General features: G+C 44.7%; 1 protein-coding gene across 1 annotated transcript; it reads right to left on the minus strand.

Annotated features, from left to right (window-relative positions):
* Positions 1–306: 306 nt before the first annotated feature.
* cdk10 (cyclin dependent kinase 10) lies at positions 307–21,424 on the minus strand. The gene is made up of 13 exons (XM_061677257.1): positions 21,235–21,424; positions 20,834–20,906; positions 20,655–20,726; positions 20,364–20,466; positions 15,844–15,925; positions 10,180–10,247; positions 9,440–9,492; positions 8,006–8,075; positions 6,605–6,664; positions 6,351–6,474; positions 5,503–5,642; positions 1,464–1,516; positions 307–1,366 (listed from the first exon to the last, which is right to left on the minus strand). The coding sequence occupies exons 1-13, from the start codon at positions 21,319–21,321 to the stop codon at positions 1,272–1,274; spliced, it is 1,080 nt and encodes a 359-aa protein (XP_061533241.1). The 5' UTR covers positions 21,322–21,424; the 3' UTR covers positions 307–1,271.
* Between the last annotated feature and the right edge of the window lie 6,298 nt (positions 21,425–27,722).

Raw genomic sequence — 27,722 nt, forward strand, 5'->3', positions numbered from 1 at the left:
GTACCGATGACTAAAACCTCTGTTTTGTCCAGTTTGAGCTGTAGGAAATTCACTGCCATCCATGACGTAATATTTAAAATGGGTATCAGTTGGCTGTTTGTCATCTGCCTAACTGTGGAAGCTAATGTGTCTCCTGATGTCCCCCAAGGGGAAGCATGTACAGATTAAAAATAATTCGACCTAAAATTGACCCTTGGGGCACGGCCCACTCAATTTTATATGTTCTGGAGGAATGTGTATGCAAACCCACAAAGAAACTCCAATCTGTGAGATAAACCAGTGAAAACCAGTACCAGACAGGCCAACCAGGTTTCACAGTCTGTTTAATAAAATGTGATAATCTACTGGATCAAAGGCAGTGCTGAGATCCAGTAGAACCAAAACAAAGAACACGTTAACCATGAGTTGAGCGACACCCCCACAGACGTTTTCAAGGCACAATCCTTATTGTGCTCAATGCAATAGCAGAATTGAAAAGATGATTCAGATATTCTCAGGGCATTCATAATTGATCACAACTGGACCTGTTCTTTTGATACCAGAATGATACAGTACATGGTTTGGGGCATGCCTTCAACTTGAAGCATAAATAGTTGTTTTTTCCACACCAACTCAGGATAGTTTTGTTCTATCTAAGCCTTGTTGCATGACCTGATGAAGCCGGCTCGGATGAGAAGTGAAACGCCTTCTAACTTCAGACAACCGGAACAGTCAATGCCCTGAGAATGAAATGACCAGGAAGAATGAGAATATTCACAGGCAACAATCAGATAGATCATACATTTAGTCAAACACACATCACTAATTTACAGTGTAGAGAACATAGAAAAAACAACATTTTTTCATATGACGTTGAAACACTTTTTATTTTACATCATTTGTAATCAAGTTATTTCATTCAACAAACTAGTGGTGTGGCTTTAAATGCACCTGCTGTGGTGTGCAGGATTTTAGAAAAGCTAATGTAGATGTAGATGTAATGATAGATGTATGAACAGTGTGTGCAAGGGGTGTAGAGTGCATGGGACTGAGGAATGCACAGTACTGGTAAAAATCTTAAAAACATTTTTGCATTACATCTGGTTGTTACAACCAAGATTATATTGCACTGTTTTTTCCCCACCCAAATATTGACATTTCATTTCTGCCTCATTTTCATTAGAAGAACTCAAACCGCTCAGTGAGGTTATTATTCTATGCAATGTGATCAAAACACACCACCATTTGAGTGTTAAATCAGAATGGCATGCCATGTCAGGTCTTGATCGTCATCACACTTTACTGCATTTCAAGTGGCTCTCTGGCTGAAAAGAAGCACGTTTGTTGCGATGGTGAGGGAAGGTCGGCATCAGCTCGGGCTCGCAAGCTGCACAGAGCAAAAAAGAAACAAGAACATGAGAGGACGATGAAAAGACAAGGATTTCAAGCTACAGTTACAGTACATATAATAACAGTTTACTCACGTAGAGGTTTCTCCTTGAAGTAGGAACTCTCCAAGCAATCTTTGGCAGTAGCTCTGGATAAACACACCACATAAGACAGCGGCTGAAAAAAGTATTTAACACTAAAAGTATTTCCGAAGATGCTATTGACATGAAACACTCACCAGATGTTGGGAACCACCCAAGTAATCCATACATACAAAGAAAGTTGAACAAATAAGATCAGAAATTAAGTTGTGTGTAATAAGGTGAAATGACACAGGGAAAACGTATTGAACACACCAACTGGTATTTATTTGATACTTTGTACAAAAGCAATGGAATGACAACTTCAGTTAAATTTTGCTGTCATCCGTTAAGACTATATTCTCCCAGTATTTAACTGGCTTGTCGAAATGTTGTTCAGCAAACTGTTAATGAGCTATGACATGCTTTTTTTTCAGCAATGGGGTCTTGCGTGGCAGCGGAGTGCATTACTCTGTGTTTTCCTTGTGAAAACAGTACCCGCTTTTGAAGCTCTCCACAGGTGGTCCTTGGCTCTTATGATTATTCTTTGCACTCCTCTGTCAGAAATCTTGTGAGAAGCACCTGATCAAGGCAAATTTATGGTGGTATGATTGGCTTTCCACTTACGTATTATGGCCCCAACCGTGCTCACTGGAACGTTCAGCAGCTTAGATGTGCGCTTGTAACCAATGCCATCGTTATGTTTTGCAACAATTAGTTTGCGATGGTCTTGAGACAGCTCTCACCCATCATGAGATGTGGCTTGCCTCACACCTTGGCAATGAGACCTTTTTGTCGGCCATCAAATAGGGCTGAACCCGCTGATATTTATTTGCAGCTGATAGATTTTAGTGTTGTCTTGGCTTTCCATGCCTTTTTGCACCTCCCTCTCTCTGTTGAATACTTTTCCCCCTGTCATTTTTCATTTTTACACACAACTTAATTTCTGATCTTATTTGGTCTACTTTCTTTGTATGTATGGATTCCTTGGGTTGTTCCCAACATCTGGTGAAATTTTCAATTCAATGGCACCTTTGGAAGTATATTTAGTGAGAAAAATGGTGACGTGTTAAATGTATCCTCTATGGAGCTACCCCCATAGCGGATACAGTGACTGCTTTCACATTGACAGCAAAGTAATACTTAGCCAAGACGTTCATATGAAAATAACTTGATAAATAATCCAAAGACATTAACGACTTGACTCAAATATTAGATTTGTTTTACCTTGTGCTTGAGGTGCTTTGGGCTGTTTCAGTTTTTCAGTGAGACCTTTTTTAACTATACAATTTATTTGTATTTATAGTATACACTGCAAAAACAAAACATTTTGCCGAGTGAATTTATCTTATTTGGAGTGAAAATATCTTACTGTCCTTATTTTAAGACAGTTTTGACTTTTTTCTAAATTTTCTGGTTGACAAAAAGAATCAAGTCAATTCATACTAGTTCCATTGGCAGATTGTTCCACCTTTTCTAGGGACAAAATGTCTAGTGTAGTGGACACGCCATGAAAAGATGACACCCAGCACCCCAGTCTCCGGTGATCGCCGCTCTTCCCGCTGAGATAGACAACCACGGAGTGGCGAGACTCAACTTCACATACAGACGCCAAGCGAATCACAAGCTGGGATCATCAAAGCGGAGACAAAAGATACCTAGTTTGCAACAGAACGCTAAACTAATTAACCTCCACCAGCCAGCCAGCCCACAGTCCCTCACCAACGAAGGAGTCTCCTCTCCGCTGCGCCGGTGACACTTCGCCAGTCAAGCTGGACGGGTTGCTTGCGAAACCCACAGGCGAATGGATTGTCACTGCAGACGCAGGTTCATTATTCATTAACCACAGTCTTTACCGGACTTGGCTGGGATTTAATATTTTAAGAACTTTACATGAACGCCACTAGTGACTGTATTTCTACAATGTCTGAATGTCTGATGTCGAATCTGTTGTCAAGTGAACCAGATTAAATGTTTCACTCCACATCACACAAATGTCACCTTGCAAATATTACAGTGTTCTCAACAATCACATAACACTTGAAACATTCGTTACAGGTACTAAAGAGGAGAGGTGTGGGACAATGCAAAGCGGGAAAATGGTCCAGCTCCCCCCTTTTGGTCACAAAGGTGAATGTGTGTGTACCAACAAAGACATTTCGCACATTCAATAACAACAAGCCATTGTTCACGGCCAAACTTTAACAACTTTGCCAGGCTGAAGAGGACGCCTATTGAAGTGGGGACAGAGCATTGTACAATTGAGCTAGAAACCAGCTGACAAAAGAAATTAACATCGCAAAGAGAAAGTATGCAGAAAAACTGTTCACTGCTAACGACTAAGCCAGTCTGGCGTGGATTACAATCACTAAACAACTACAAGCGACCATCCCCCCCAAGCGGAGAAAAATAAAGGGCTGGTTTACGACTTGAACACCTACTCCAGATTTGAAAAGGACACTTTCACACCCCACACCCACCCAACCGTACCACCGACCACCATCACACCTCTGAGTCCCCCTTCTGCATTGACCATCCATGAACAGGATGTGAGACGTATATTCAAACAACAAAATATCAACAAAGTGACAGGCCCAGACCTTGTGTCCCCATCCTGCCTCAAAGTCTGCGCGGACCAGCTTGCTCCAGTCTTCCAGCTTGCTCCAGTTTTCACAGAGATCTTCAATAGATCTCTGGAACTGTGTGACGTACCAACCATCCTGTTTCAAACACTCCACCATCATCCCAGTCCCCAAGAAACCTGCAATTCCAGGTCTGAAAGAATACAAGCCTGCCGCCCTGACATCTGTGGTCATGAAGTCTTTTGAACACCTCGTGCTGGAACATCTCAAGAACGTCACAGGACCCCTGCAGTTTGTCTACCGAGCAAATAGGTATGTTAACCAGGTGAGTCAACATGGGACTGCACTTCATCCTAGAAAATCTCGACCGCGCGGGGACCTACGCGAGGATCCTGTTCGTGGACTACAGCTCTGTGTTCAACACCATCATCCCCGAAATCCTCTCCTCTAAGCTTATCCAGCTCAGCGTCTCGCCTCCCATCTCTCAGTAGATTCACAGTTTCCTGACGGGCAGGACACAGCAGGTGAGGCTGGGGAACACGACCTAATCTACAGGCACCATCGGCACCAGGGCGCCCCAAGGATGTGTCCTCTCTCCGCTGCTCTTCTCTCTCTACACGAACGACTGCACCTCAACGCACCCAGCTGTCAAACTCCTGAAATTTGCAGAGGACATCACATCATCAAAGACGATAACGAGTCTGCATATCGACAGGACGTGGAGCGGCTGGAGCTGTGGTGCGGCCGACACAACCTGGAGCTGAACACGCTCTAGACAGCAGAGATGATTGTGGAATTCAGGAAGCATCCTTCGCCACAGCTGCCCCTCACGCTCTCCAGCTGCCCAGTGTCAACCGCCCAGAGGGTTGGGTGGAGAGATAGATGGATAGCTAGACAGATAGTGTCAATATACGTATAGTACATGGTGGCCACTCCACTGGCCAGACACACCGGCATACTAGCCTGCCTGTGACGCGCATATGTGGTGCGCATGCACGCGACGGTGATGTTGATAATAGCGTGTCCTATCTGGAAGCAGTCAATTATGTTGCAGAAGGCAGCAGGTACATTGAAGTGGGTCGCTTTTAACTCAAATGGAATTCATAACAATGATTAACACAGCGGCACAGCTCTCTCTCTGTCTCGCTCGCTTGCTCTCACTCTTGTGTAGGGGAAGGAGAATGCAGTGGGGGGGAAAAAAAAAGGGCGACTTTCAACCATTAAAACATACACTCGCGCAAATGCAACGATTAATTTTTTATAGTTCCACAAGCTGAAAAAAAGGTGGCATATCTGACCGATTTGGTCACAGTCGCGAGCTCTGATACTGATGCAAAAATGTAAATCTGCGTTTATTCATAGTTCTAAACTGTCAGTTTTCATATTTTTCCTTATCTTCCGTTTAGACCACATACTCCAGTTTCCTCCCACAGTCCAAATCCATGTGAGTGAGCGTGTGTCTGTGTGTGTACCTGCGCTGTGGATGGTACATGAAGAGCAGATTGAGCAGCCTGTGTCCAGCTTCAGACAACCAAGTGAATTTATTCTTCAGGTTATTGTAAGGCTGCTTCCTCAGAGTGTACTGCCCAGTGAGAGGTAGATCAGAAAAACCCTTTGTGGCACACAAAGAAATGCTTGTGTTTAACAATCTCATTTCTCGGACAGTGCATTGCAGTTTAAAAAAAAAAAAAAAGCAAAAAAATCTAACAAAAAGCATTTGCATGATCTGCGACTGGCTGGCGACCAGTTCAGGTTGTACCCAGCCTCTCGCCCTGAGTCAGCTGGGATAGGCTCCTCACCCTAGTGAGGATAAGCGGTATAGAAAATGGATGGCTGGATGACATTTACATGGTGATTTGTCATACAAACTCAAATAGTGGCTGGCAGGCCGTAACTATATATATATATATATATATATATATATATATATATATATATATATATATATATATAATAGTGGCTGGCAGGCCGTAACTATATATATATATATATATATATATATATATATATAGTTACGGCCTGCCAGCCACTATTTGAGTTTGTATGACAAATCACCATGTAAATGTCATCCAGCCATCCAAATATATATATATATATATATATATATATATATATATATATATATATATATATATATATATATATATATATCTCTCTCTACAGCTCACTCTATAAATTCAAGGTAATCAGGAGAGCAGATTACTCAATCACAAACAAGATGCAGCAACAGAAGAAGAAGAAACTAAATACTAAACAACCTCACACCAAAGCCACACCGGTTTATATCCCTTTACCATCAGACAGACATGTATGCTCTCACCGGCCAGATGTTTTCATTAGGCGTCCCCAATAACTGAACTATCAGATCGAGCTGCTGGATCTCAGATGTTCCAGGCAGTAGAGGTTTGTGCGCCAGCAGCTCAGCCAGGATACAACCTACAGCCCTGTGATACAATGACAAGAGCAAATTACATTTAATGTGCTAAATTGTACTACTATTTGGATGTGTAAAGAAACATTAGGAAAACAGTGTGCTTGCAAGTGAGACTAGTATTATTGAGGATTGAGTCTCACCACATATCCAGAGCTGTAGTCTGGGTTTTGCTTCCTAAGAGGAGCTCTGGAGCTCTGTACCTGGGGAAGGACAAATAAGGTACAGCATGTGAGGTGAGAACACATTTAGTCAGGCCATTGAGTGCTAATGAAGGAAGATTAGTGTGGAGGATGAAAAGAATGAGTCTCCAACCAGGCAAAACTTTTTTCTTCTTTTCCTTTCGGCTTGTCCCGTTAGGGGTCGCCACAGCGCGTCATCCTTTTCCATGTAAGCCTATCTCCTCCATCCTCCTCCCTAACACCAACTGCCCTCATGTCTTCCCTCACTACATCAATCAACCTTCTCTTTGGTCTTCCTCTAGCTCTCTTGCCTGCCAGCTCCATCCTCATCATCATTCTACCAATATACTTACTATCGCTCCTCTCATTCATTTACATATATTAGTTTTACTTTGGCTACTCCTCATTCTGCTCCTTTCTAGTACACGCCTCCACCTTTTTAATGTTCTTCCTCCTGCTCCCTGCTTTCACTGCAGATCACAATGTCATCTCCGACCACTATGGTCCATGGGGATTCCTATCTAACCTAATCTGTCACCTTATCAATCACCACTGCAAACAGGAAGAGGCTGAGGATTGATCCCTGATGCAGTCCCACCTCCACCTTAAACTCCCCTGTCACACCTACACCACACCTCACCACTGTTCTGCTGCCCTCATACATACCTGTACTAATCAAACATACTTCTCTGCCGCGCCAGACCTCCACATGCAGTACCACAGTTCCTCTCCAGGGTACTCTGTCATACGCTTTCTCTAGATCTATAAAGACACAAATGTAGCTCCTTCCGACCTTCTCTGTACTTCTTCATGCCACAACGTCAATGCAGCTGTAGTACTCTTCCTAGGCATGAAACCATACAGTTGCTCGCTGTCCTGAGTCTAGCCTCAATGACGCTTCGCCAGAACTTAATTGTGTGGCTCAACAGTTATTCGTCTATAGTTCCCACAGCTCTGCACATCACCCTTGTTCTTAAAAATGAGTACCAGCACACGTTTCCTCCATTCCTCAGGGATCTTCTCACCTGCTAGAATTCTGCTGAAATACGTGGTCAAAAACTCCACAGCCACCTCTCCTAGATGCTTTGATACCTCCACAGGTATGTCATCAGGACCAACTGCCTTCACATTTGTCATCCTCATTAGTGGCTCTCTCATACTCCCCTTACTCATCATTGCTACTTCCTGGTGCACCACATTTTCCTCTTCTTTCTCTCTCATTTTTCTCATTCATCAACTCCTAAAAGTATTCTTGCTATCTATCTAGCACACTACCGGCACCAGGGAAAACAGGCATATAAAATAAGCAGCAGACTGCTTATTTCCTCACATACATTAGTGATTCACCCAGACGACACTCACCACAATGTAACCACCCTAGGTGTCATGGGTTGTTGGGGGACGCCATACATGCGAGCCAATCCAAAATCAGCTGAGCACAAAAGGAGAGAAAGGTGTACTGTGACAGATGCATTTTACTACATTTTGCGGCAGTCGTACTTTGTTACTTGAGGAATCAATATTTCATTAACAAGGAGATAATATGGAGTAACAGTTTCAATTCAGTAGCAGGTGGGTGATTGTTTAAAAGCAGATAGATTAGATGAGAGACTGATACAGACGGATATAGCTAGATAGACAGCTAGATAGATCGATTCATCTCATGAGAGAAATTAGATAACATACACCAAAGCATAAAAGTCATGGACCACCATGAGTATTTTAAGCAATACCATAAAGATATTAAATTAAAAATATTAGCTGTCTTCAAGAAGTTACTTAACAACTATCATGTCACAGTTAACAAAAGTGAAAATGAGGATGACAAACAGACAGGCAGAGCCATTATTATTTGGGGTGGGGGGGTTAACATTTTAATTGATACCTGTGTATCAATGCCTTTATCCAAATCCTTACCAAAATGTACTGGGATGTTTTTTGATCAGCGAATGCACCCTTCTCCAGAGATTAGCAGATTTCTTTTCATTTTTTTAGCATAGTTCAGCTATTATGTCTATTCCCTCTTTTACTATGTCAAAACAAAAAGTGGCGTTTGCATAGATTGATACCTGCAAATACTTTTGTATTCATGAGATGTGTGTTCTTTGAGCAACTGACTTGCAGTAGTGGAGAGGGGGCAAAGTATGTAAACTAGGCCTGTGAATCGATTGCTTTTTAAAATAAGATGAATCACTCTTAATCACCAAAAATACCACACATCATACCACATTTTACTTTGAGATGGCATTTTAAACTTGTGCTTCAATGAAAAGAGAGTTCAGCGCTGCAATATGCAAATTACCTTTGTAGCATTGGAGTGACTTTTGAAGCAAGATTTGCTGCTGAGCACACCAGTAAGTGTCTGCTTGCTCATCTTTGCACTGGCGTAGACATTGACCCGATCACTGACTTTATAGCAACCTGCATCGCATTTCAGATATCCATCCGCGGTTGAGGTAAAGGCGGAGGTGCAATCAAAAGAAATTGTCTGAGTAATCTAACAATGTATGATAATCATAATTAATGCAATTTTTTTGTGACTAATCATAGGCATTAACACTTGAATTTTGACAGCCTGAATGTAAACTAAGCTAAATAACACATAGAAGCCCTTTAGATAGTCCTGACAATATAATTCCAAACGGAAGCCTCGGGGCAATCTTGAATGCTCATTTCTTGTATACATAACATGAATAATAAGTTTTGTCATATGGAAAAGTATTTTTAAAAGAAAAAAACAGGCAGTCTAAAGGGGATCTTTGGGCTGATTGAAAGTGATGAAGAATGATGACTCACCTATTTTAACACAGCCTTTGTCTGTCATCAGCAGATTAGACACCTTTAGGTCCCTGATAATAGAGAGGGACAGAGTATGACACTTTCAATGCCACACACACACCAAGCATGTGTGTGAACACTTCTAGCACCAGCTCCTGGGAGTCTAGCTGACCATTATATCGAGATCAATAACTTAAAAGCAACCTCTCAGTGTGAGTGCATGTTTTAAGAGGACCTTCATGCTCCATTTAATTAGTTTTCTCAAAGCTTACAAATACATGAAAGAAAAGCTAGTTGCTGAACGCTTGAAATTTGTTCTACATTACTGACTGAATATGACCCACAACAACAGGTCTCAAAACAGGTCAAATGTTACTCAAATAACACGGAACAGTGTAAGCATACACAATGTATACAATGATTCACGATTAAAAGTCTTTGAATTCTACAGGGAAATGTCAATTTGCGAACTGTAGCTCAACAAAAAAATTTATCATGTACAAAGACGAGAAGTGTTTTGTAGAAAGTATGTCTGTTACACATCCTAAGCTCTTAGTTGACATCACATGGTTGCAAGACACTTCACTGGATACAAATATTTGCCATCTATTAAACCAGGTTCCCTTCAATGGGGATTGTGTATGTTGTTAGTGTACAACGAGAGAGCCTAAGTCTAATCTTTCTGACTTTGAGTCTAAAATAAAATAAAATGGGCTGGGTTTTTCTAAAGAGGGAAAGGGAAACTATTTGACATTGACCTGTGAATGATGAAATTGTGATGGAGATAGCGCAACCCTCTCAACAACTGCAGTATGATACATTTCACCTGAAAAAAATGGAAAGAAAAGAATTACAACTGCAGAATACAATGATGTCATGCATCAACATATTTTCTTTGAGAATTACATTAACATGGTTTCTATAGGATTCACCAAACAAAATTTGAGACTTTTTTAGACCACTGCCTATAAAATTAAACCTATGAAAAACTATTAAGCCTCTTAAAAAACCTATTAAATCTATATCACAACATTGTCAGAGTCCAGGGTTTTGGTGGCAAGACAAAGGTGGAGAACCCCAGCGCAGGGTACACAGGGAGGCATGGCACAAGCAATCTCAAAAAAGTTTATTTTCTAAAACACAAAAGAGGAAAACAACTCCCACGGAAAACGCAATAGTACCGTATTTTCTCGACCATAAGGTATCAAAAGGCGCAGTCTCAGTTACGGGGTCTATTTTTGTATTTAACACATACATAAGGCGCACAGTATTATTGGGCGCAGGCATGGTAAAACATACGGTAGCATGCATGCACGCTAAAACAAAGGCAGCGGGAGCAAAACTGAGTTTGGTTGTACTTTATTGAAGTATTTAACAATGCACTCATTTTTTGATCCATCCTAATCCACAAACCCATCAAAGTCCTCATCTTCTGTATTCGAAATGAACAACTGGCCAAGTTCTCCATCAAACACGCCGGGTTCCCTCTCGTCATTGTCGGAGTCAGTCTCGTTGGCGTGCGGCTCCTCGGAAATGATGTCGGCTTTTACGAAAGCTCGAACAACAGTGCAAGCAGACACGATAGCCCAAGCATCCACAATCCAATCACAAATTGTGGCGTAACTCGCCCAGCGCTGCCTCCTAGTCTTAGTAAAGCTGTGTTCGCCATCTGTCATCCATCACTCCCACGTCGCTCGCAACTTCACTTTGAACGCCCCGTTTATAACTATGTCCAGCGGTTGGAGTTCCTTTGGAAAGCCTCCCGGAATGGTGGCAAGCTCCGAGTTATTGCACTATTTGGCATCCAAACACTTCAATTTTGCTCTGTGGTATGTTTGGCTTTCCGCTTACGTATTATGGCCCCAACCGTGCTCGCTGGAACGTTGAGAGGCTTAGATATGCGCCTGTAACCAATGCCATCGTTATGTTTTGCAGCAATTAGTTTGCGATGGTCTTGAGACAGCTCTCTGCTTTTACCCATCGTGAGATGCGTCTTGACTCACACCTTGGCAATGAGACCTTTTTGTTGGCCATCAATTAGGACTGACCCATCTGATATTCATTTGCACTGACAAGGGGCTGGATTGCTGTTTGATTATTGATAGATTTTAGGTCTTGTCTTGGCTTTCCATGCCTTTTTGCACCTCCCTTTCTTCATGTGTTCAAAACTTTTTCCCTGTGATATTTTACATTTTTACACACAACTTAATTTTTGAACTTATTTGTTCTACTTTATTTGTATGTATGGATTACTTGGGTTGTTCCCAACATCTGGTGAAATTTTCAGGTCAGTAGCACCTTTGGAAGTATATTTAGTGAGAAAAATGGTGACATTGTTAAATACTTATTTCAGCTGCTGCTCTGTGTGTGTGTGTGTGTGTGTATTAGTAGTGTATATTGGTTTGGATAAGAATTTAATTAATTTAGGAGAAAAGAAGAAGCCGGAAGCAACGGCTGCGTTACTTCCATGTTCCAAAGGGGAGATAGACCGCCTCTTAATGTTACCTTTCCATCCTAGGATTATTTTGTGGTTTAAAACCAGTGGGATAAAATATTAATTATTGGATCTAAGATAACGAAACCAGCTTCCATCTTTGCATTGTCACGCACACCCTGTGTAATCCTTGCAGGGAGTGTTTCAACCTTATGTGGAAAAACCCGAGATGTGGCGGATTGAGATGGGTCTGTAGAGGCCGCAGACCGAATAATTTTAATTAAGATGAGGGGTCCCAACTGTGGGAAAATTCTATCCATTGCTAAATTGTCTTTGGAGGGAGCAATTTCACATAGCCTTTCGTTCATAAAACTGTTAGTAATCTGTGTGTGAGCATAGACAGAGTGGGTATGATCTGCCTGTTTTGGTTAAGGGTTGCACTGCAAGCGGTGATAACTAAAATGGCTACTTTTAGCGTGTTGCTTACCGACCAGGTATTGGTTACTTCGTTAGCCATGTATTGTCGTGTGGTGGGGATTTCGGACAGGAATTCCATAGGTTGTGTCTCGATGGTACTAAGGCTACAAGGGTCACCGGTGGGGGCGTTACGGATACATGTTATTTCAGTCGTTATGTTTTTGGTTTGCGGCAGAGCAGCGCGTTTGGTTTCACCGGTGTCTTGGTTGGGCATCTGCGTTGGCGGACTTGGTGGTGGTTGGAAAAGATGCCAGAGAAACGTGTCGAGTTCTCTAAATCGGTTCAGCAGTGGTGAGGTGGCTACAGGGGACTCGGCGGTGTCGTTAATGGGGGTGTTGTCACTTGAAGGAGTACCGCCTGACAGGTCGCCATCCTCCGAGTGGTCCAACAGAGCTGAAGATTTTTGTAATCAATTAGTGGCTCGAAGCGGTAGAGAAGGTTTTGGCCAATGAGCAGGGGAACGGATTCAACTGGAGACACGTAACGTCATGGGGCCAATTATCCAGTGGAGAATAGTTAAGGTGTTCAGCTCGGTGTTAGTCACTGAAAACTGCACGGATGGTTAATGCCCAGCGTTGCAGTTGAAGGTCGCGGCCACTAGCTTGTAGCAATGTTAGAAGGTGATTGAACACAGCGTGGGACATAACAGTGATGTCTGCTGCAGGGTCAATCACCCGTGAGGAGGTCGCACGGTGCCCCCTGAAGGTGGGTTCCGGCCCAAAGGTTGGAGATGTTTTGTAGGGCTTTGTGACGCTTCTGGCGAGGGAGGGCTCCCGGCTGTCTGTAGCAGGTGCCGGAGCGATGGGATGAGCCAGAGAATCGGCGGACAATTGTCGAGCTAGTTGTAGCTCACGCCTGACATGGGCTAACTCATCCCCTTGGTTCCAGAGCTGTTGCTGGACGCGGGACAGCTCCGTCTCCAGGACTGCCATCTGTGTCTTGAGCTCATAGGACTGTTCCGTCTCTTTGGAGTGTTCTGCTTTCAGTGTTTTGGTGCGTTCGGTGAACCGCTGGAAATCACCGGAAGCTTGACGCAGCAGAAGAGTTGCTCGCTGATGTTCAGCCCGTAATTCAAGCACTTGGTCATTCGACGGTCGGTCTGCTAATTCTACCAATTTTGGTTTTAAGTGTGCAATCTCAGCAGAAGTGTCTCGTAGCTGTTTTTGAACTCCGGAAGTTAGTTCGCCAGAGACAGGGCCTTGGTTGATCTACAATCGTCACAGTTTAATTTGCCGCCGTCCTTAGACGTCAACTGTGCAGCCTCAGCTGCAGCAGTGAGGTCGGCTATATGAGCAGCCGCATCATCATGTTGTATTTCAACATCAAGGAGGCGGGCTTCAGCCAAGTTTAAACGCGCTGGGGTTTCTGTCAATTTTGCAGTTAACTGGACTTGTTTATGCTGTTCAATTTCCAGTCTGCGCTTCACCCGAGCGTCCTCTAGGTCGCTCCATTTGAGTTGGGACACCAAGTTCAGCATCATGCAACCAAGCATTCGAGTGAGATTTTTATCTTTTAAGGTTTTGTGCTCGGCGTCACTCATAAGTTGTGTGATGTTGTCACTGAGGGCTTCAAGGCTAGCATCTTTGACAGACTCTGCATAGCCTGGAACAAGGTCACTAGTTAAGTTACTGTTGAGCTCTTCCAGTGTGTCAAGATTGTCGTATTGACTGGTATGTTCTGAAAGTTCCGCCATGATTGTGTTACGTGTGCAATAGATGTACGCGGTACACAACTGAATTGTTTTTAATGTAAGCTCGTTTAAGCAGTGCGTGTAGTTTGGAATTGAGGCACAATACAAGGGGTGTAATTATTTCTTAATTAAATAGAGTTTGCAAATTATGGTGTGAGGGTTTATCACGTAATTTTAAAGGTGTTCGAGAATGTGCGTAGAAGCAGTGATCGAATAGAGCGGAAGTGATGACGCCGTCAAATTTGCGTTGAAGCCTGTACAACGGTACAAAGCCACGAAGGAGTGAACAAAAGTGGAGACGTCACGTCTTCCACAAGTGAAGACGGCGAATTACGAAGCCTTAAGTCAAAATGGCCAAATGCTAGTCTGTTTTGAGCGTTTCAACCCAAAGCAAAGATGATGACCGTTACGGGTGTCACGTGTTTTTTTCCTTCTTCCCCCAAACACAAAGCGCTAATACTTTACCTCAGAGTTTGACTGACACACAATAGGGATTCTCGGTGAAACACGCCTTTAAGGGCGGCCAGTGACTTCCCAAATCTCCTATTTATGCAGCGAATCTCAGAATAAAATGCCCCAAAACCACAACGGGCATATAACTCGTCTGGTCAGCTACTCCAGAAGCTATAAGAACGAAGAAAGGTATAGCAAAAATGCCAGAATTCGTGACCCAGTTTTGCGACCCTCGAAGGCCTTTTTAACAAGAATTTACATAGGAAAGCTTCCCACAGTTCAAAGCATCCAGCGCACAAAACACGGATATCCCAAACAACATTTACAATACCATAAATTCACTCCAGTTTCACTACAGGGTTAATCTTAGTTTTCTTCACACACAAGTGCTCAGGACTCAGTGTTGCCATGGTAACGAAGTGACACACACACACACACAGGCTGCGGCTGCTTCCTGCCACATCCAAGATCGCTACTATGCAACCTATCCTATTTATTGCAAAATATCATAGATTTTGTTTGTTTGGACAAAAACTTGGTATGGCCTCACACAGGGCAACACTATGTAGCGTATATTGGTTTGGCTAAAAACGTAATTCATTTAGGAGAAAAGAATAAGGCGGAAGTGACACCTGTTAAGATTAGGCCAAGCAAGACACAATATACACTGTATGTGCATGAATGAGTGGGGTGGAGGGGGAAGAGTGAGGCTCCAAGGAGAAGAGATAGCGAGGGTTGAGGACTTTAAATACTTGGGGTCAACAGTCCAGGGCAAATGGTGAGTGTGGTAAGGGAGTGAAGAAACAGGTTCAAGCAGGTTGGAACGGGTGGACGAAGGTCTCAGGTGTGACAGAAGACAGAGAACACAATGCGAAGATAATTCAAGACTTTTTCCTTCTTTCGTCGTCTTCTTTTCCTTTCAGCTTGTCCCGTTAGGGGTCGCCACAGCGTGTCATCCTTTTCCATGTCAGCCTATCTACTGCATCCTCCTCTCTAACACCAACTTCCCTCACAACGTCCATCAACCTTCTCTTTGGGCTTCATCCCGCGCTCTTGCCTGGCAGCTCCATCCTCATCATCCTTCTACCAATATACTCACTATCTTACCTTACCTTAAATTTAGATTTTTGGATTAAATACCTTTTAAGACGCAGCGGAAACCTTGATCAATGGATTGTATAATTGGTTTTAGAGTAGTTTGATCATGAGAAAAATTATGACATCTCAAATTCCACAAAAAAAATGAGACTCTTTTGGTCATCCCAAGTTGAGCAAAACTGTACAGATATTTATTTAATCTATAGCAAATTGCAATAAAGCTGTACATGCTAGCCTGAGCCGAGAGTTTGACATGAGGGTCTGTCCTACCTGAGCTTCAGAGAATGGCGTCTGTATGTTCTCCAGCAGACTAGCCAAGTCCTGCTCACAGTAGCTCATCACCAGAAACAGACTAAACATAAAACCCAAACAATAAGACAAACATTTTAAGGAAGGTAAACATGAGGTGTTGTTATAAAAAGAAAAGGTCTATCTTATCATGTATTGCCAGTTAAGTCATATATATATATTTTTGCATTTTACTTATTAATCTTTACTTTGTGCCCTTAACAAATTTTTGCCCCTTGGTACACCAATGTGTCAGTCATGGAGTGTGCTTGCCAAGTTCATTCGTCTGTTCGATTTATATGTCAAGTAAAATGTTGTGTAACGCTATGAAATGTATTTCAAGACAATAAAATACTATGGAGCAATGAAGTCAAATGTCTCTATTAAAGTAGCAGTTAACGAGACATAATTCAGGATTCAGTCTCACTGGAACTCCACTCACTGAGCAACAAAGGATTAACTCGGCACATTGCGGTTTTTTTTTTGCAACACTTTTTCCTAACGATGACCAGCCTCAACAATTGCAACAAAAAGAAGAAGACAACAATAGAAGAAACCCACCAGAACTTATATCAAGTAAGTTGACTCGTATTCAAATTTCCAATACTTTTGGTCCAGTGGAAAAGCAAACATGCGCGTCAACACTTTTATGACTGAGTTATGGCTTGGCCTGTCACAATAAAAAAAAAAAAAAAAATTAAGATGACATATTGTCCCAAAAACTATCACGATTAACGATATTGTTTTTTTTAATTCTTCTGAAATCATGAAATATAAGGCCCGCCCTTATGTTTTATTGTTTATTTTATTCTTATCAGACATGCAAATGCCAAAGGCATGAAAAAGGTGACAGATTTTTTTATTTTAACATAAATTAAGCAATCTGGAAGAAAAACGTGGAAAAACATTTATTTACACAGCTCAAGTACATGTTGATGTACAAAATCAATTTTCCTCATTTCTTTGCTTTTTTGTTTTGGGCTCCAACATGAGCCAGGCCCATCTCCACCTGCACCTGATGCCTGCTTCAAGCTGTGCCACATGAATAGCATCCGCCTCTTTAAGCGTTAAAGAATTGACTAAAATCATTGTCTGTTTCACTTCATTTTTCACTATTACCAACTTCAAAGGCTAATCCCACATTCATCCTCCAGGGAAATATTAAGTACAATATTTTCCAGTTTTTATTGGCCATTTCTGAATTTGAAGTTAGATCATTCTGTGTTGTGACATAATCCTTAACATCGCTCCGTCGCTTAATACATTTAACATTAACATCCGTAAACTAATTAGATCATTGTAGGCGCGTTTCCTAATTAATACAAGATGTAGTAGCGGATCAACTCTCGTCGCCAATGTTACGTGTGCGCGGTTCTGCTGGGACCACAACCAGGGCCACGACCTGGAGCACCTCAACGCGAAAATACAAAAGACCAGTGCAACAAATACGGCACTGGCTGATCTGATGAGCAAAAATGTTGCTTAAATGTAAGCGTAGCAATAGAGGATGTCCGCTCCAGAGGTGGGTAGAGTAGCCAAATATTGTACTCAAGTAAGAGTACTGTTACTTGACAATAATGTGAGTAGTACAGGTTCAGGGATCTCGTTCAGGGACCCTCTGCCTAATGCCTCCGTGGGTGGTTTTGAAATGCGCGCACTCGCATACACAAAGCTAAGTTTTCTGATGCCGAGCCTGTAGCTGCACAGTTAATGGAATTAGTTCCAAAGCCTAACGCCACCGCAACGATCTGGGAACACTTTGGATTCAAGCCAGATGAACACTTCCATCCCGCTAACACCAATGAGCTGATATGTCGAATTTGTATGAAGTCGCAACAAAGACAACACAGCCTAAAACCTCCACGTGACAAAATCCACTTTAAACACAACCTTCCCACCAGATTTCTTCAGCTGGGAACAAAAAACACGGTGGGACATATCCCGTTTCCCATCAGCTTGTAATTATGGAACTCTTTGCCCAACAATGCAAATACAAACGTGACCGCGTATATGGGGCACGTATGCTCACATTATATACAGTATAGCGTTACTCACTATTGTAAGGGATGTAGCCTCTGAACATGTTGACAAAGCAGTGTTTAAAGGAAGGCTGCAGACTTTTGAAAAGTAGTACAAATCTTGAATCAAAACAGGTTGGTTTGAGCGACTTGTCATCTTGTTATTTATGTTGCAACTTGGCCCTTTTTCTTAACCACCTGTAAACTTGATTGGCAGTATATTGGAATTAAGGAATAAGGAATTAATATTTAGACCTCTGTGCCAAATGTTTGTTTTTTGTGAACAAACTGTTTCATTTATGTTTTGCAGCCACGATATTTTATATATTGTTTTACATTACAATGCAAGTGTTCATTTTTCTTAGAATTAAAATTAAAAGTGATTGTTCTTAAAAAGGATATACTTGCATTATTATACTCTAATATTATGTAAATGGAATAAAAAACATCATGATAGTTCTTGGGAAAATATATCGTCTTAAAAAAATTGCTATCATGACAAGCCTAAACATAATATATACTGAACAAAAATATAAACGCAACACTTTTGTTTTTGGTCCCATTTTCCGTGAGCCGGACTCCAAGATCTAAAACGTTTTCTCCATGAACAAAAGTCCATTTCCCTCAAATATTGTTCACAAATCTGCCAGTGAGCATTTCTCCTTTGTCGAGATAATCCATCCCACCTCACAGGTGTGGCATATCGAGATGTTGATTAGACAGCATGATTATTGCACAGGTGTGCCTTAGGCTGGCCACAATAAAAAGCCACTCTGAAATGTGCAGTTTTATCACACAGCACAATGCCACAGATGTCGCAGGTTGTGATGGAACAGGCAATTGGCATGCTGACTGCAGGAATGTCCACCAGAGGTGTTACCCGTGAATTGAATGTTCATTTCTCTACCATAAGCCGTCTCTAAATGCGTTTCAGACAATTTGGCAGTACATCCAACCGGCCTCACAAACGCAGACCACGTGTAACCACAGCAGCCCAGGACCTCCACATCCAGCATGTTCACCTCCAAGATCGTCTGAGACCAGCCACCCGGACAGCTGATGCAACAATCGGTTTGCATAACCAAAGAATTTCTGCACAAACTGTCAGAAACCGTCTCAGGGAAGCTCATCTGCATGCTCGTCGTCCTCATCGGGGTCTCGACTTGACTGCAGTTTGTCGTCGTAACCGACTAGAGTTCCTGCCAATATCCAGCAACTTCGCACAGCCATTGAAGAGGAGGGGACCAACATTCCACAGGCCACAATCGACAAACTGATCAACTCTATGCGAAGGAGATGTGTTGGACAGCGTGAGGCAAATGGTGGTCACACCAGATACTGACTGGGTTTTCTGACCCACACAATAAAGCAAAACTGCACATTTCAGAGTGGCCTTTTATTGTGGCCAGCCTAAAGGCTTCTTTATACTCGCGCGGACGGCGACCGCACTGGCGTCACTGTGGATGTCACACGTCGTTAGCCTTTATACTCGAGCGCAACCCACGCGCACTGTTTTGAAAATGTAATGCAGTTCACCTCCGAGTCGGGGGTGTCGCTACGACTGGTGGAGTTTCCTCTGCATTTTAATGGCCATTTCCGGTAGCCGTTTTTACTGTCCTTTCCGGAACAAGGAACAACAATGGCGACCGTGGAACAGTGTCTGCTAGAACAAGTGGACCTAGATGACCAGATGATACATTTAATTAGGCTGCAAAATCGATCGAGAAGGCGGGGGCGTAGACGGTATGTAGAACCGAGGGGCACGCTGAGTACGTCATCACAGCATGTGACTAAAACGGACCAATCACGAGAGATGATCTGCGTTCGACGCGCAGCAACTATTTTTGACGTGAGCGTCAAGCTAGGTAGACGGGCCGCGCGGGGCAATTCGTCTGTCACGTGATGCAATGCGGGCGTTGTCGGCCGCGCGAGTATAAAGAGGCCTTAAGGCAAACCTGTGCAATAATCATGCTGTTTAATCAGCATCTTGATATGCCACACCTGTGAGGTGGATTATCTCAATAAAGGAGAAATGCTCACTAACACAGATTTATGAACAATATTTGAGGGAAAGGGCCTTTTGTGTATGTAGAAAATGTTTTAGATCTTTGAGTCCAGCTCACAAAAAAATGGGAGCAAAAACAAAAGTGTTGCATTTATATTTTTGTTCAGTGTATTTAGAGAGAGCAAGAAAAAAGTATTTAGTATGAAGTATTTTTAGGCATCTCACTTTTAATATCTCAGAAACCTGACATTTGAACAGTAGTGTCATGTGTAGACTTTTTATATTCACCCTCCTGTATATATTTTCATTGCACACATGCAGGAATGCAAGGAGAGATGTCAGAGTGAAAGGAGCGCGCAAACCGTGCTGCACCTGCAGAGTCGGGAGTGGTGGGCCTTGCTCAAGGGCACCGCTAAAAACTTAATGATCCACCAGCTATGAGGCTCATAAAGTCCACGTGTTGGTTTTGCAATGCTGACCTTTCAAGGTGACTGCCCACAACCACCTCCTTCAGATCCACTATGTTGGGATGTCGGAGCCGCAGCAACAGGGTTATCTCTCTGAGGCTGCTGATGGGAATCCCTGACACACACACACACACACACACACACAAACAGACACACAGACACACACACGCCCTTCCAGTTATAGCACGCACACATGTGAACACACCAACTATTTTCAAATTATTAATAATTTAGAGTCTAAATTATCAGTCATTTGAAAATAGTCAGTTATTGAAAAACTAACAAACACAGCTGTGGAATTACCATCTTTTTCTTTATCCATCCGAACCTTCTTCAATGCAACAATTTCATCAGAGTTGGTGTCACGAGCACGGTCTGTGGGAGGGGGAGAATGGCAAAAAAGGAAAAATGGCAAAAAGTCATTGGACAGCGGGCATCCAATGAGAAATGAATGTTATGCACAAAGTATGTTTAGGACTTACAAACAATGCCATAGGTTCCTTCCCCTATTCGGTTGAGCTTTTCAAACCCTCGAACACTTCTGCACCTCCCAAACTGGGAAAAATAGAAAGTTTGTGTTTAAACTGGCTCAGAAAACAATATCATACACTTGAAAAAAAAATATTTAAAAAAACACGTGAAGCCAATGTAAATCAACACTACCGTTGTACGTCTGATAACTGCAATTTAAGATCTATTCTCGCCTATTAATAAACTCGGAATAACAAATGACTTTTAACAACAAAACAAATCGACTTTCGACTGTCAAGAATAAAAACAAAACAAAACAAAAAAAAAACCCTGTTTTGACATGCCGAAATGCAAAAGTATGTTTTGATCTGCGAACGACCGTTTATCTGGGTGCACATCCCCTCGTCCTTACCCTATCATTTTTGGGCACTGCGAAAACTTGTTTCCTCATCGATTTGAGCTTTATGGGCTCCGGTTCTTCCTCTCTTGCAAAGTCCATTCTCAAATAACAGAGCTTTTCCGACTCGAGAAAGAAACACGGTTTTATTTCACAATTGGCCTCACGCGCGGAGCGGTGCCACAGATTGCAGCGTATTCGGCATTTCCGGTGGAAGGATTTGGTGGCGTACGAATTTCCGGTGTCGATATATTTCATGCTGCTAGGCCGCCATCTGGTGGAAAAATAATATAATTCTTTAAGTGTTCGAGAACGTGGCATTGTGTATCCATCCATCCATTTTCTTTACTGCTTCTCACAAGGGTCGCGGGCGTGCTGGAGCCTATCCCAGCTATCATCGGACAGGAGGCGGGGTACACCCTGAACTGGTTGCCAGCCAATCGCAGGGCACATACAAACAAACAACCATTCGCACTCACATCCACACCTACGGGCAATTTAGAGTCTCCAATTCATCCATGTTTTTGGGATGTGGGAGGAAACCGGAGTCCCCGGAGAAAAGCCACGCAGGCACGGAGAGTACATGCAAACTCCACACAGGCGGGGCCAGGAATTGAACCCAGCTCCTCAAAACTGTGAGGCAGACGTGCTCACCAGTCGTCCACCATGCCGCGCGGCATGAATCATGACAGAGATAATGTGGTTGCACAAATGTGCACACCCTCATCAAACTTATCTTTCAAACTCGTGTCTAAACCGGCGTCAGGACACACCCGCCACCATTTACATTGCCACTGATTAACCTCAAATAATAATTTCGCAGACTTGTTTTTTAATATCAGAAAAAGCTGGCATCTGACCAAGGGTGTGTAGTGTAGTCTTTTCATATCCACTTTAGAGCTGCCTTGTTCATGTTCGTTGCTCCTGGTGAGCCTATTTTGCCGTTCAAGTGTAAACAAATTGGTATAAGAACACTGTATTTGCCTACATTTGTTTTATGAAGCCCCTCCTTGAGCCGTCACCTTATCGTGGTGGAGGGGTTTGTGTGTCCCAATTATCCTAGGAGCTAAGTTGTCTGGGGCTTCACACCCCTGGCAGGGTCACCCATGGCACACAGGTCCGAGGTGAGGGACCAGACAAACCACGACTACAAAGACCGCGATGATGAGAAAAATGATTGGATTACGTTTTCCCTTGCCCGGACGCGGGCCCCCCTCTGGAGCCAGGCCTGGAGGTGGGGCTCAAAGGCGAGCGCCTGGTGGCCGGGCCTGCACCCATGGGGCCCGGCTGGGCACAGCCTGAAAGGGTAACGTGGGTCCCCCTTCCCATGGGCTCACCACCTGTGGGAGGGGCGATAGGGGTCGGGTGCAATGCGAGCTGGGCGGTAGCCGAAGGCAGGGACCTTGGCGATCCGATCCCCGGCTACAGAAGCTGACTCTAGGGACGTGGAATGTCACCTCTCTGGCAGGGAAGGAGCCCGAGCTGGTGTGTGAGGTCGAGAGGTTCCGACTAGATATAGTCGGACTCGCCTCCACGCACAGCTTGTGCTCTGGTACCAGTCCTCTCGAGAGGGGTTGGACTCTCTTCCACTCTGGAGTTGTCCACGGTGAGAGGCGCCGAGCAGGTGTGGGTATACTTATTGCTCCCCGGCTCGGCACCTGTACGTTGGGGTTCACCCCGGTGGACGAGAGGGTAGCCTCCCTCCGCCTTCGGGTCGGGGGACGGGTCCTGACTGTTGTTTGTGCCTATGCACCAAACACCAGTACAGAGTACCCACCCTTTTTAGAGTCCTTGGAGGGCGTGCTGGAGAGCGCTCCCGCTGGGGACTCCATCGTTCTGCTGGGGGACTTCAATGCTCACGTGGGCAATGACAGTGAGACCTGGAAGGGCGTGATTGGGAGGAACGCCCCCCCCCCCCCCCGATCAGAACCCGAGCGGTGTTCTGTTATTGGACTTCTGTGCTCGTCACGGATTGTCCATAACGAACACCATGTTCAAGCATAAGGGTGACTACACGTGCACTTGGCACCAGGACACCCTAGGTCGCAGTTCGATGATCGACTTTGTGGTCGTGTCATCGGACTTGCGGCCGCATGTCTTGGACACTCAGGTAAAGAGAGGGGCGGAGCTGTCAACTGATCACCACCTGGTGGTGAGTTGGCTCCGATGGTGGGGGAAGATGCCGGTCCGACGTGGCAGGCCCAAACATGAGGGTCTGCTAGGAACGTCTGGCAGAATCCCCTGTCAGAAGCAGTTTCAACTCCCACCTCCGACAGAACTTTGCTCATGTTCCGGGTGAGGCGGGGGACATCGAGTCCGAGTGGACCATGTTCCGCGCTTCCATTGCTGAGGCGGCCGATCAGAGTTGTGGCCGTATGGTGGTCGGTGCCTGTCGTGGTGGAAATCCCCGAACCCGTTGGTGGACACCAATGGTGAGGGATGCCGTCAAGCTGAAGAAGGAGTCCTATCGGGCCTTTTTGGCCTGTGGGACTCCTGAGGCAGCTGATGGGTACCCGCTGACCAAGCGAAATGCAGCTTTGGTGGTCGCTGAAGCAAAAACTCAGGCATGGGAGGAGTTCGGTGAGGCCATGGAGAAAGACTTTCGGACGGCTTTGAGGAAATTCTGGTCCACCATCCAACGTCTCAGGGGGGGAAAGCAGTGCACCATCAACACTGTGTATAGTGGGGATGGGGCGCTGCTGACCTCGACTCGGGACGTTGTGATCCGGTGGGGAGAATACTTCGAAGACCTCCTCAATTCCACCGACACGCCTTCCCATGAGGGAGCAGAGTCTGGGTTCTCTGAGGCGGGCTCTCCTATCTCTGGGGTTGAGGTCATCGAGATTGGCAGACTGGGTTGGTGGCCCCCCTTTTTAAGAAGGGGGACCGGAGGGTGTGTTCAAACTACAGGGGGATCACACTCCTCAGCCTCCCTGGTAAGGTCTATTCAGGGGTTCTGGAGAGGAGGGTCCGTCGGGAAGTTGAATCCCAGATTCTGGAGGAGCAGTGTGGTTTTCGTCCTCGCCGTGGAACAGTGGACCAGCTCTACACCTTTGGTAGGGTCCTCGAGGGTGCATGGGAGTTCGCCCAACCAGTCTACATGTGTTTTGTGGACTTGGAGAAGGCGTTCGACCGTGTCCCTCTGGTGGTCCTGTGGGGGGTGCTTCGGGAGTATGGGGTACCGAAACCCCTGATTCGGGCTGTTCGGTCCCTGTACGACCGGAGTCAGAGTTTGGTCCGCAGATCCGGCAGTAAGTCGGACTCGTTTCCCGTGAGGGTTGGACTCCGCCAAGGCTGCCCTTTGTCACCGATTCTGTTCATAACTTTTATGGACAGAATTTCTAGGCGCAGCCGAGGTGTCGAGGGGGTCCGGTTTGGTGGCCTCAGTATTGCATTTCTGCTTTTTGCAGATGATGTGGTTCTGTTGGCTTCATCAAGCCGTGACCTCCAACTCTCATTGGAACAGTTCGCAGAATCAGCACCTCCAAATCTGAGACCATGGTCCTCAGTTGGAAAAGGCCCTCTCCAGGTCGAGGATGAGATCCTGCCCCAATTGGAGGAGTTCAAGTATCTTGGGGTCTTGTTCACAAGTGAGGGAAAAATGGAACGGGAGATCGACAGGCGGATTGGTGCAGCGTCTGCAGTGATGCGGACTTTGTATCGATCCGTTGTGGTAAAGAAGGAGCTAAGCCGAAAGGCGAAGCTCTCGATTTACCGGTCGATCTAAGTTCCTACCCTCACCTATGGTCACGAGCTGTGGGTCGTGACCGAAAGAACGAGATCCCGGATACAAGCGGCCGAAATGGGTTTCCTCCGCAGGGTGTCCGGGCTCTCCCTTAGAGATACGGTGAGAAGCTCGGTTATCCGGGAGGATCTCAGAGTAGAGCCGTTGCTCCTTCACATCGAGAGGAGCCAGATGAGGTGGCTGGGGCATCTGATTCGGACGCCTCCCCGGTGAGGTGTCCCACCGGGAGGAGACCCCGGGGACGACCCAGGACACGCTGGAGAGACTACGTCTCTTGGCAGGCCTGGGAACGCCTCGGGATCCCCCCGGAAGAGATGGATGAAGTGGCTGGGGAAAGGGAAGTCTGGGCGTCCCTGCTAAAGCTACTGCCCCCGCGACCCGACCTCGGATAAGCGGTAGAAGATGGATGGATGGATGGATGGATGTTTTATGAAGATTACATTTTTCATTGTTATACTATATAAAAAATAATAATAATAATGCAGCCCTATGGGTGGCACAAGTCAGTGCAAACTGTAGGCCGGTCCCAAGCCCGGATAAATGCAGAGGGTTGCGTCAGGAAGGGCATCCGGCTTAAAACCTTGCCAAACAAATATGAGCGTTCATCCAAAGAATTCCATACCGGATCGGTCGTGGCCCGGGTTAACAACGTCCGCCACCGGCGCCGTCAACCTGCGGGGCGCCGTTGGAAATTCAGCTACTGTGGGTCGAAGTCAAAGAAGAAGAGGAGGTGGAAAGCGGGTTCTTCGGCAGAAAGAGAAGAGGAAAACACAGAGCCTAGAACTGAATGTGGGGACTTTGAATGTTGGGACTATGACAGGAAAATCTCGGGAGTTGGTTGACATGATGATGAGGAGAAAGGTTGATATATTGTGTGTCCAGGAGACCAGGTGGAAAGGCAGTAAGGCTAGAAGTTTAGGGGCAGGGTTTAAATTATTTTACCATGGTGTCGATGGGAAGAGAAATGGAGTTGAGGTTATTTTAAAAGAAGAGTTGGTTAAGAATGTCTTGGAGGTGAAAAGAGTATCAGATCGAGTGATGAGGCTGAAATTTGAAATTGAGGGTGTTATGTGATTAGTGGCTATGCCCCACAGGTAGGATGTGACCTAGAGGTGAAAGAGAAATTCTGGAAGGAGCTAGATGATGTAGTTCTTAGCATCCCAGACAGAGAGAGAGTCGTAATTGGTGCAGATTGTAATGGACATGTTGGTGAAGGTAATAGGGGTGATGAAGAAGTGATGGGTAAATACGGCATCCAGGAAAGGAACTTGGAGGGACAGATGGTGGTAGACTTTGCAACAAGGATGCAAATGGCTGTAGTGAACACTTTTTTTCCAGAAGAGGCACGAACATAGGGTGACCTACAAGAGCGGAGGTAGAAGCACACAGGTGGATTACATCTTGTGCAGACGATGTAATCTGAAGGAGGTTACCAACTGTAAGGTAGTGGTAGGGGAGAGTGTGGCTAGACAGCATAGGATGGTGGTGTGTAAGATGACTCTGGTGGTGGGGAGGAAAATTAGGAAGACAAAGGCAGAGAAGAGAACCATGTGGTGGAAGCTGAGACAGGACGAGTGTTGTGCAGCTTTTCGGGAAGAGGTGATACAGGCTCTCGGTGGACGGCAGGAGCTTCCAGAAGACTGGACCACTGCAGCCAAGGTGATCAGAGAAGCAGGCAGGAGAGTACTTGGTGTATCTTCTGGCAGGAAAGGAGAGAAGGAGACTTGGTGGTGGAACCTCACAGTACAGGAAATCATACAAGGAAAGAGGTTAGCTAAGAAGAAGTGGGACACTGAGAGGACCGAGGAGAGGCGAAAGGAATACATTGAGATGCGACACAGGGCAAAGGTAGAGGTGGCAAAAGCAAAACAAGAGGCATATGATGACATGTATGGCAGGTTGGACACTAAAGAAGGAGAAAAAGATCTATACAGGCTGGCCAGACAGAGGGATAGAGATGGGAAGGATGTGCAGCAGGTTAGGGTGATTAAGGATAGAGATGGAAATATGTTGACTGGTGCCAGCAGTGTGCTTGCTAGATGGAAAGAATACTTCGAGGAGTTGATGATTGAGGAAAATGATAGAGAAGGGAGAGTAGAAGAGGTAAGTGTGGTGGACCAGGAAGTGGCAATGATTAGTAAGGGGGAAGTTAGAAAGGCATTAAAGAGGATGAAAAATGGAAAGGCAGTTGGTCCTGATGACATTCCTGTGGAGGTATGGAAGCATCTAGGAGAGGTGGCTGTGAAGTTTTTGACCAGCTTGTTCAATAGAATTCTAGTGCGTGAGAAGATGCCTGAGGAATGGAGGAAAAGTGTACTGGTGCCCATTTTTAAGAACAAAGGTGATGTGCAGAGCTGTGGCAACTATAGAGGAATAAAGTTGATGAGCCACACAATGAAGTTATGGGAAAGAGTAGTGGAGGATAGACTCAGGACAGAAGTGAGTATTTGCGAGCAACAGTATGGTTTCATGCCTAGAAAGAGTACCACAGATGCATTATTTGCCTTGAGGATGTTGATGGAAAAGTACAGAGAAGGTCAGAAGGAGCTACATTGTGTCTTTGTAGATCTAGAGAAAGCCTATGACAGAGTACCCAGAGAAGAACTGTGGTACTGCATGCGGAGGTCTGGAGTGGCAGAGAAGTATGTTAAAATAATACAGGACATGTACGAGGGCAGCAGAACAGCGGTGAGGTGTGCTGTAGGTGTGACAGAAGAATTTAAGGTGGACGTGGGACTGCATCAGGGATCAGCCCTGA

The sequence above is a fragment of the Phycodurus eques genome, chromosome 5 (genome assembly GCF_024500275.1).
Source record: "Phycodurus eques isolate BA_2022a chromosome 5, UOR_Pequ_1.1, whole genome shotgun sequence".
NCBI classification, from domain to species: Eukaryota; Metazoa; Chordata; class Actinopteri; order Syngnathiformes; family Syngnathidae; genus Phycodurus; species Phycodurus eques.

What these genes read in the sequence shown, in the direction of transcription:
- cdk10 (XM_061677257.1), bottom strand. Translation starts at nt 21,321, where the DNA reads ATGGACTTTGCAAGAGAGGAAGAACCGGAGCCCATAAAGCTCAAATCG. An exon ending in AGGAACCTATGGCATTGTTT is followed by an intron (nt 20,727 to 20,833) that starts GTAAGTCCTAAA and finishes CCCCTCCCACAG; the next exon opens with ACCGTGCTCGTGACACCAAC. An exon ending in CTAATGAAAACATCTGGCCG is followed by an intron (nt 5,643 to 6,350) that starts GTGAGAGCATAC and finishes TGTGCCACAAAG; the next exon opens with GGTTTTTCTGATCTACCTCT.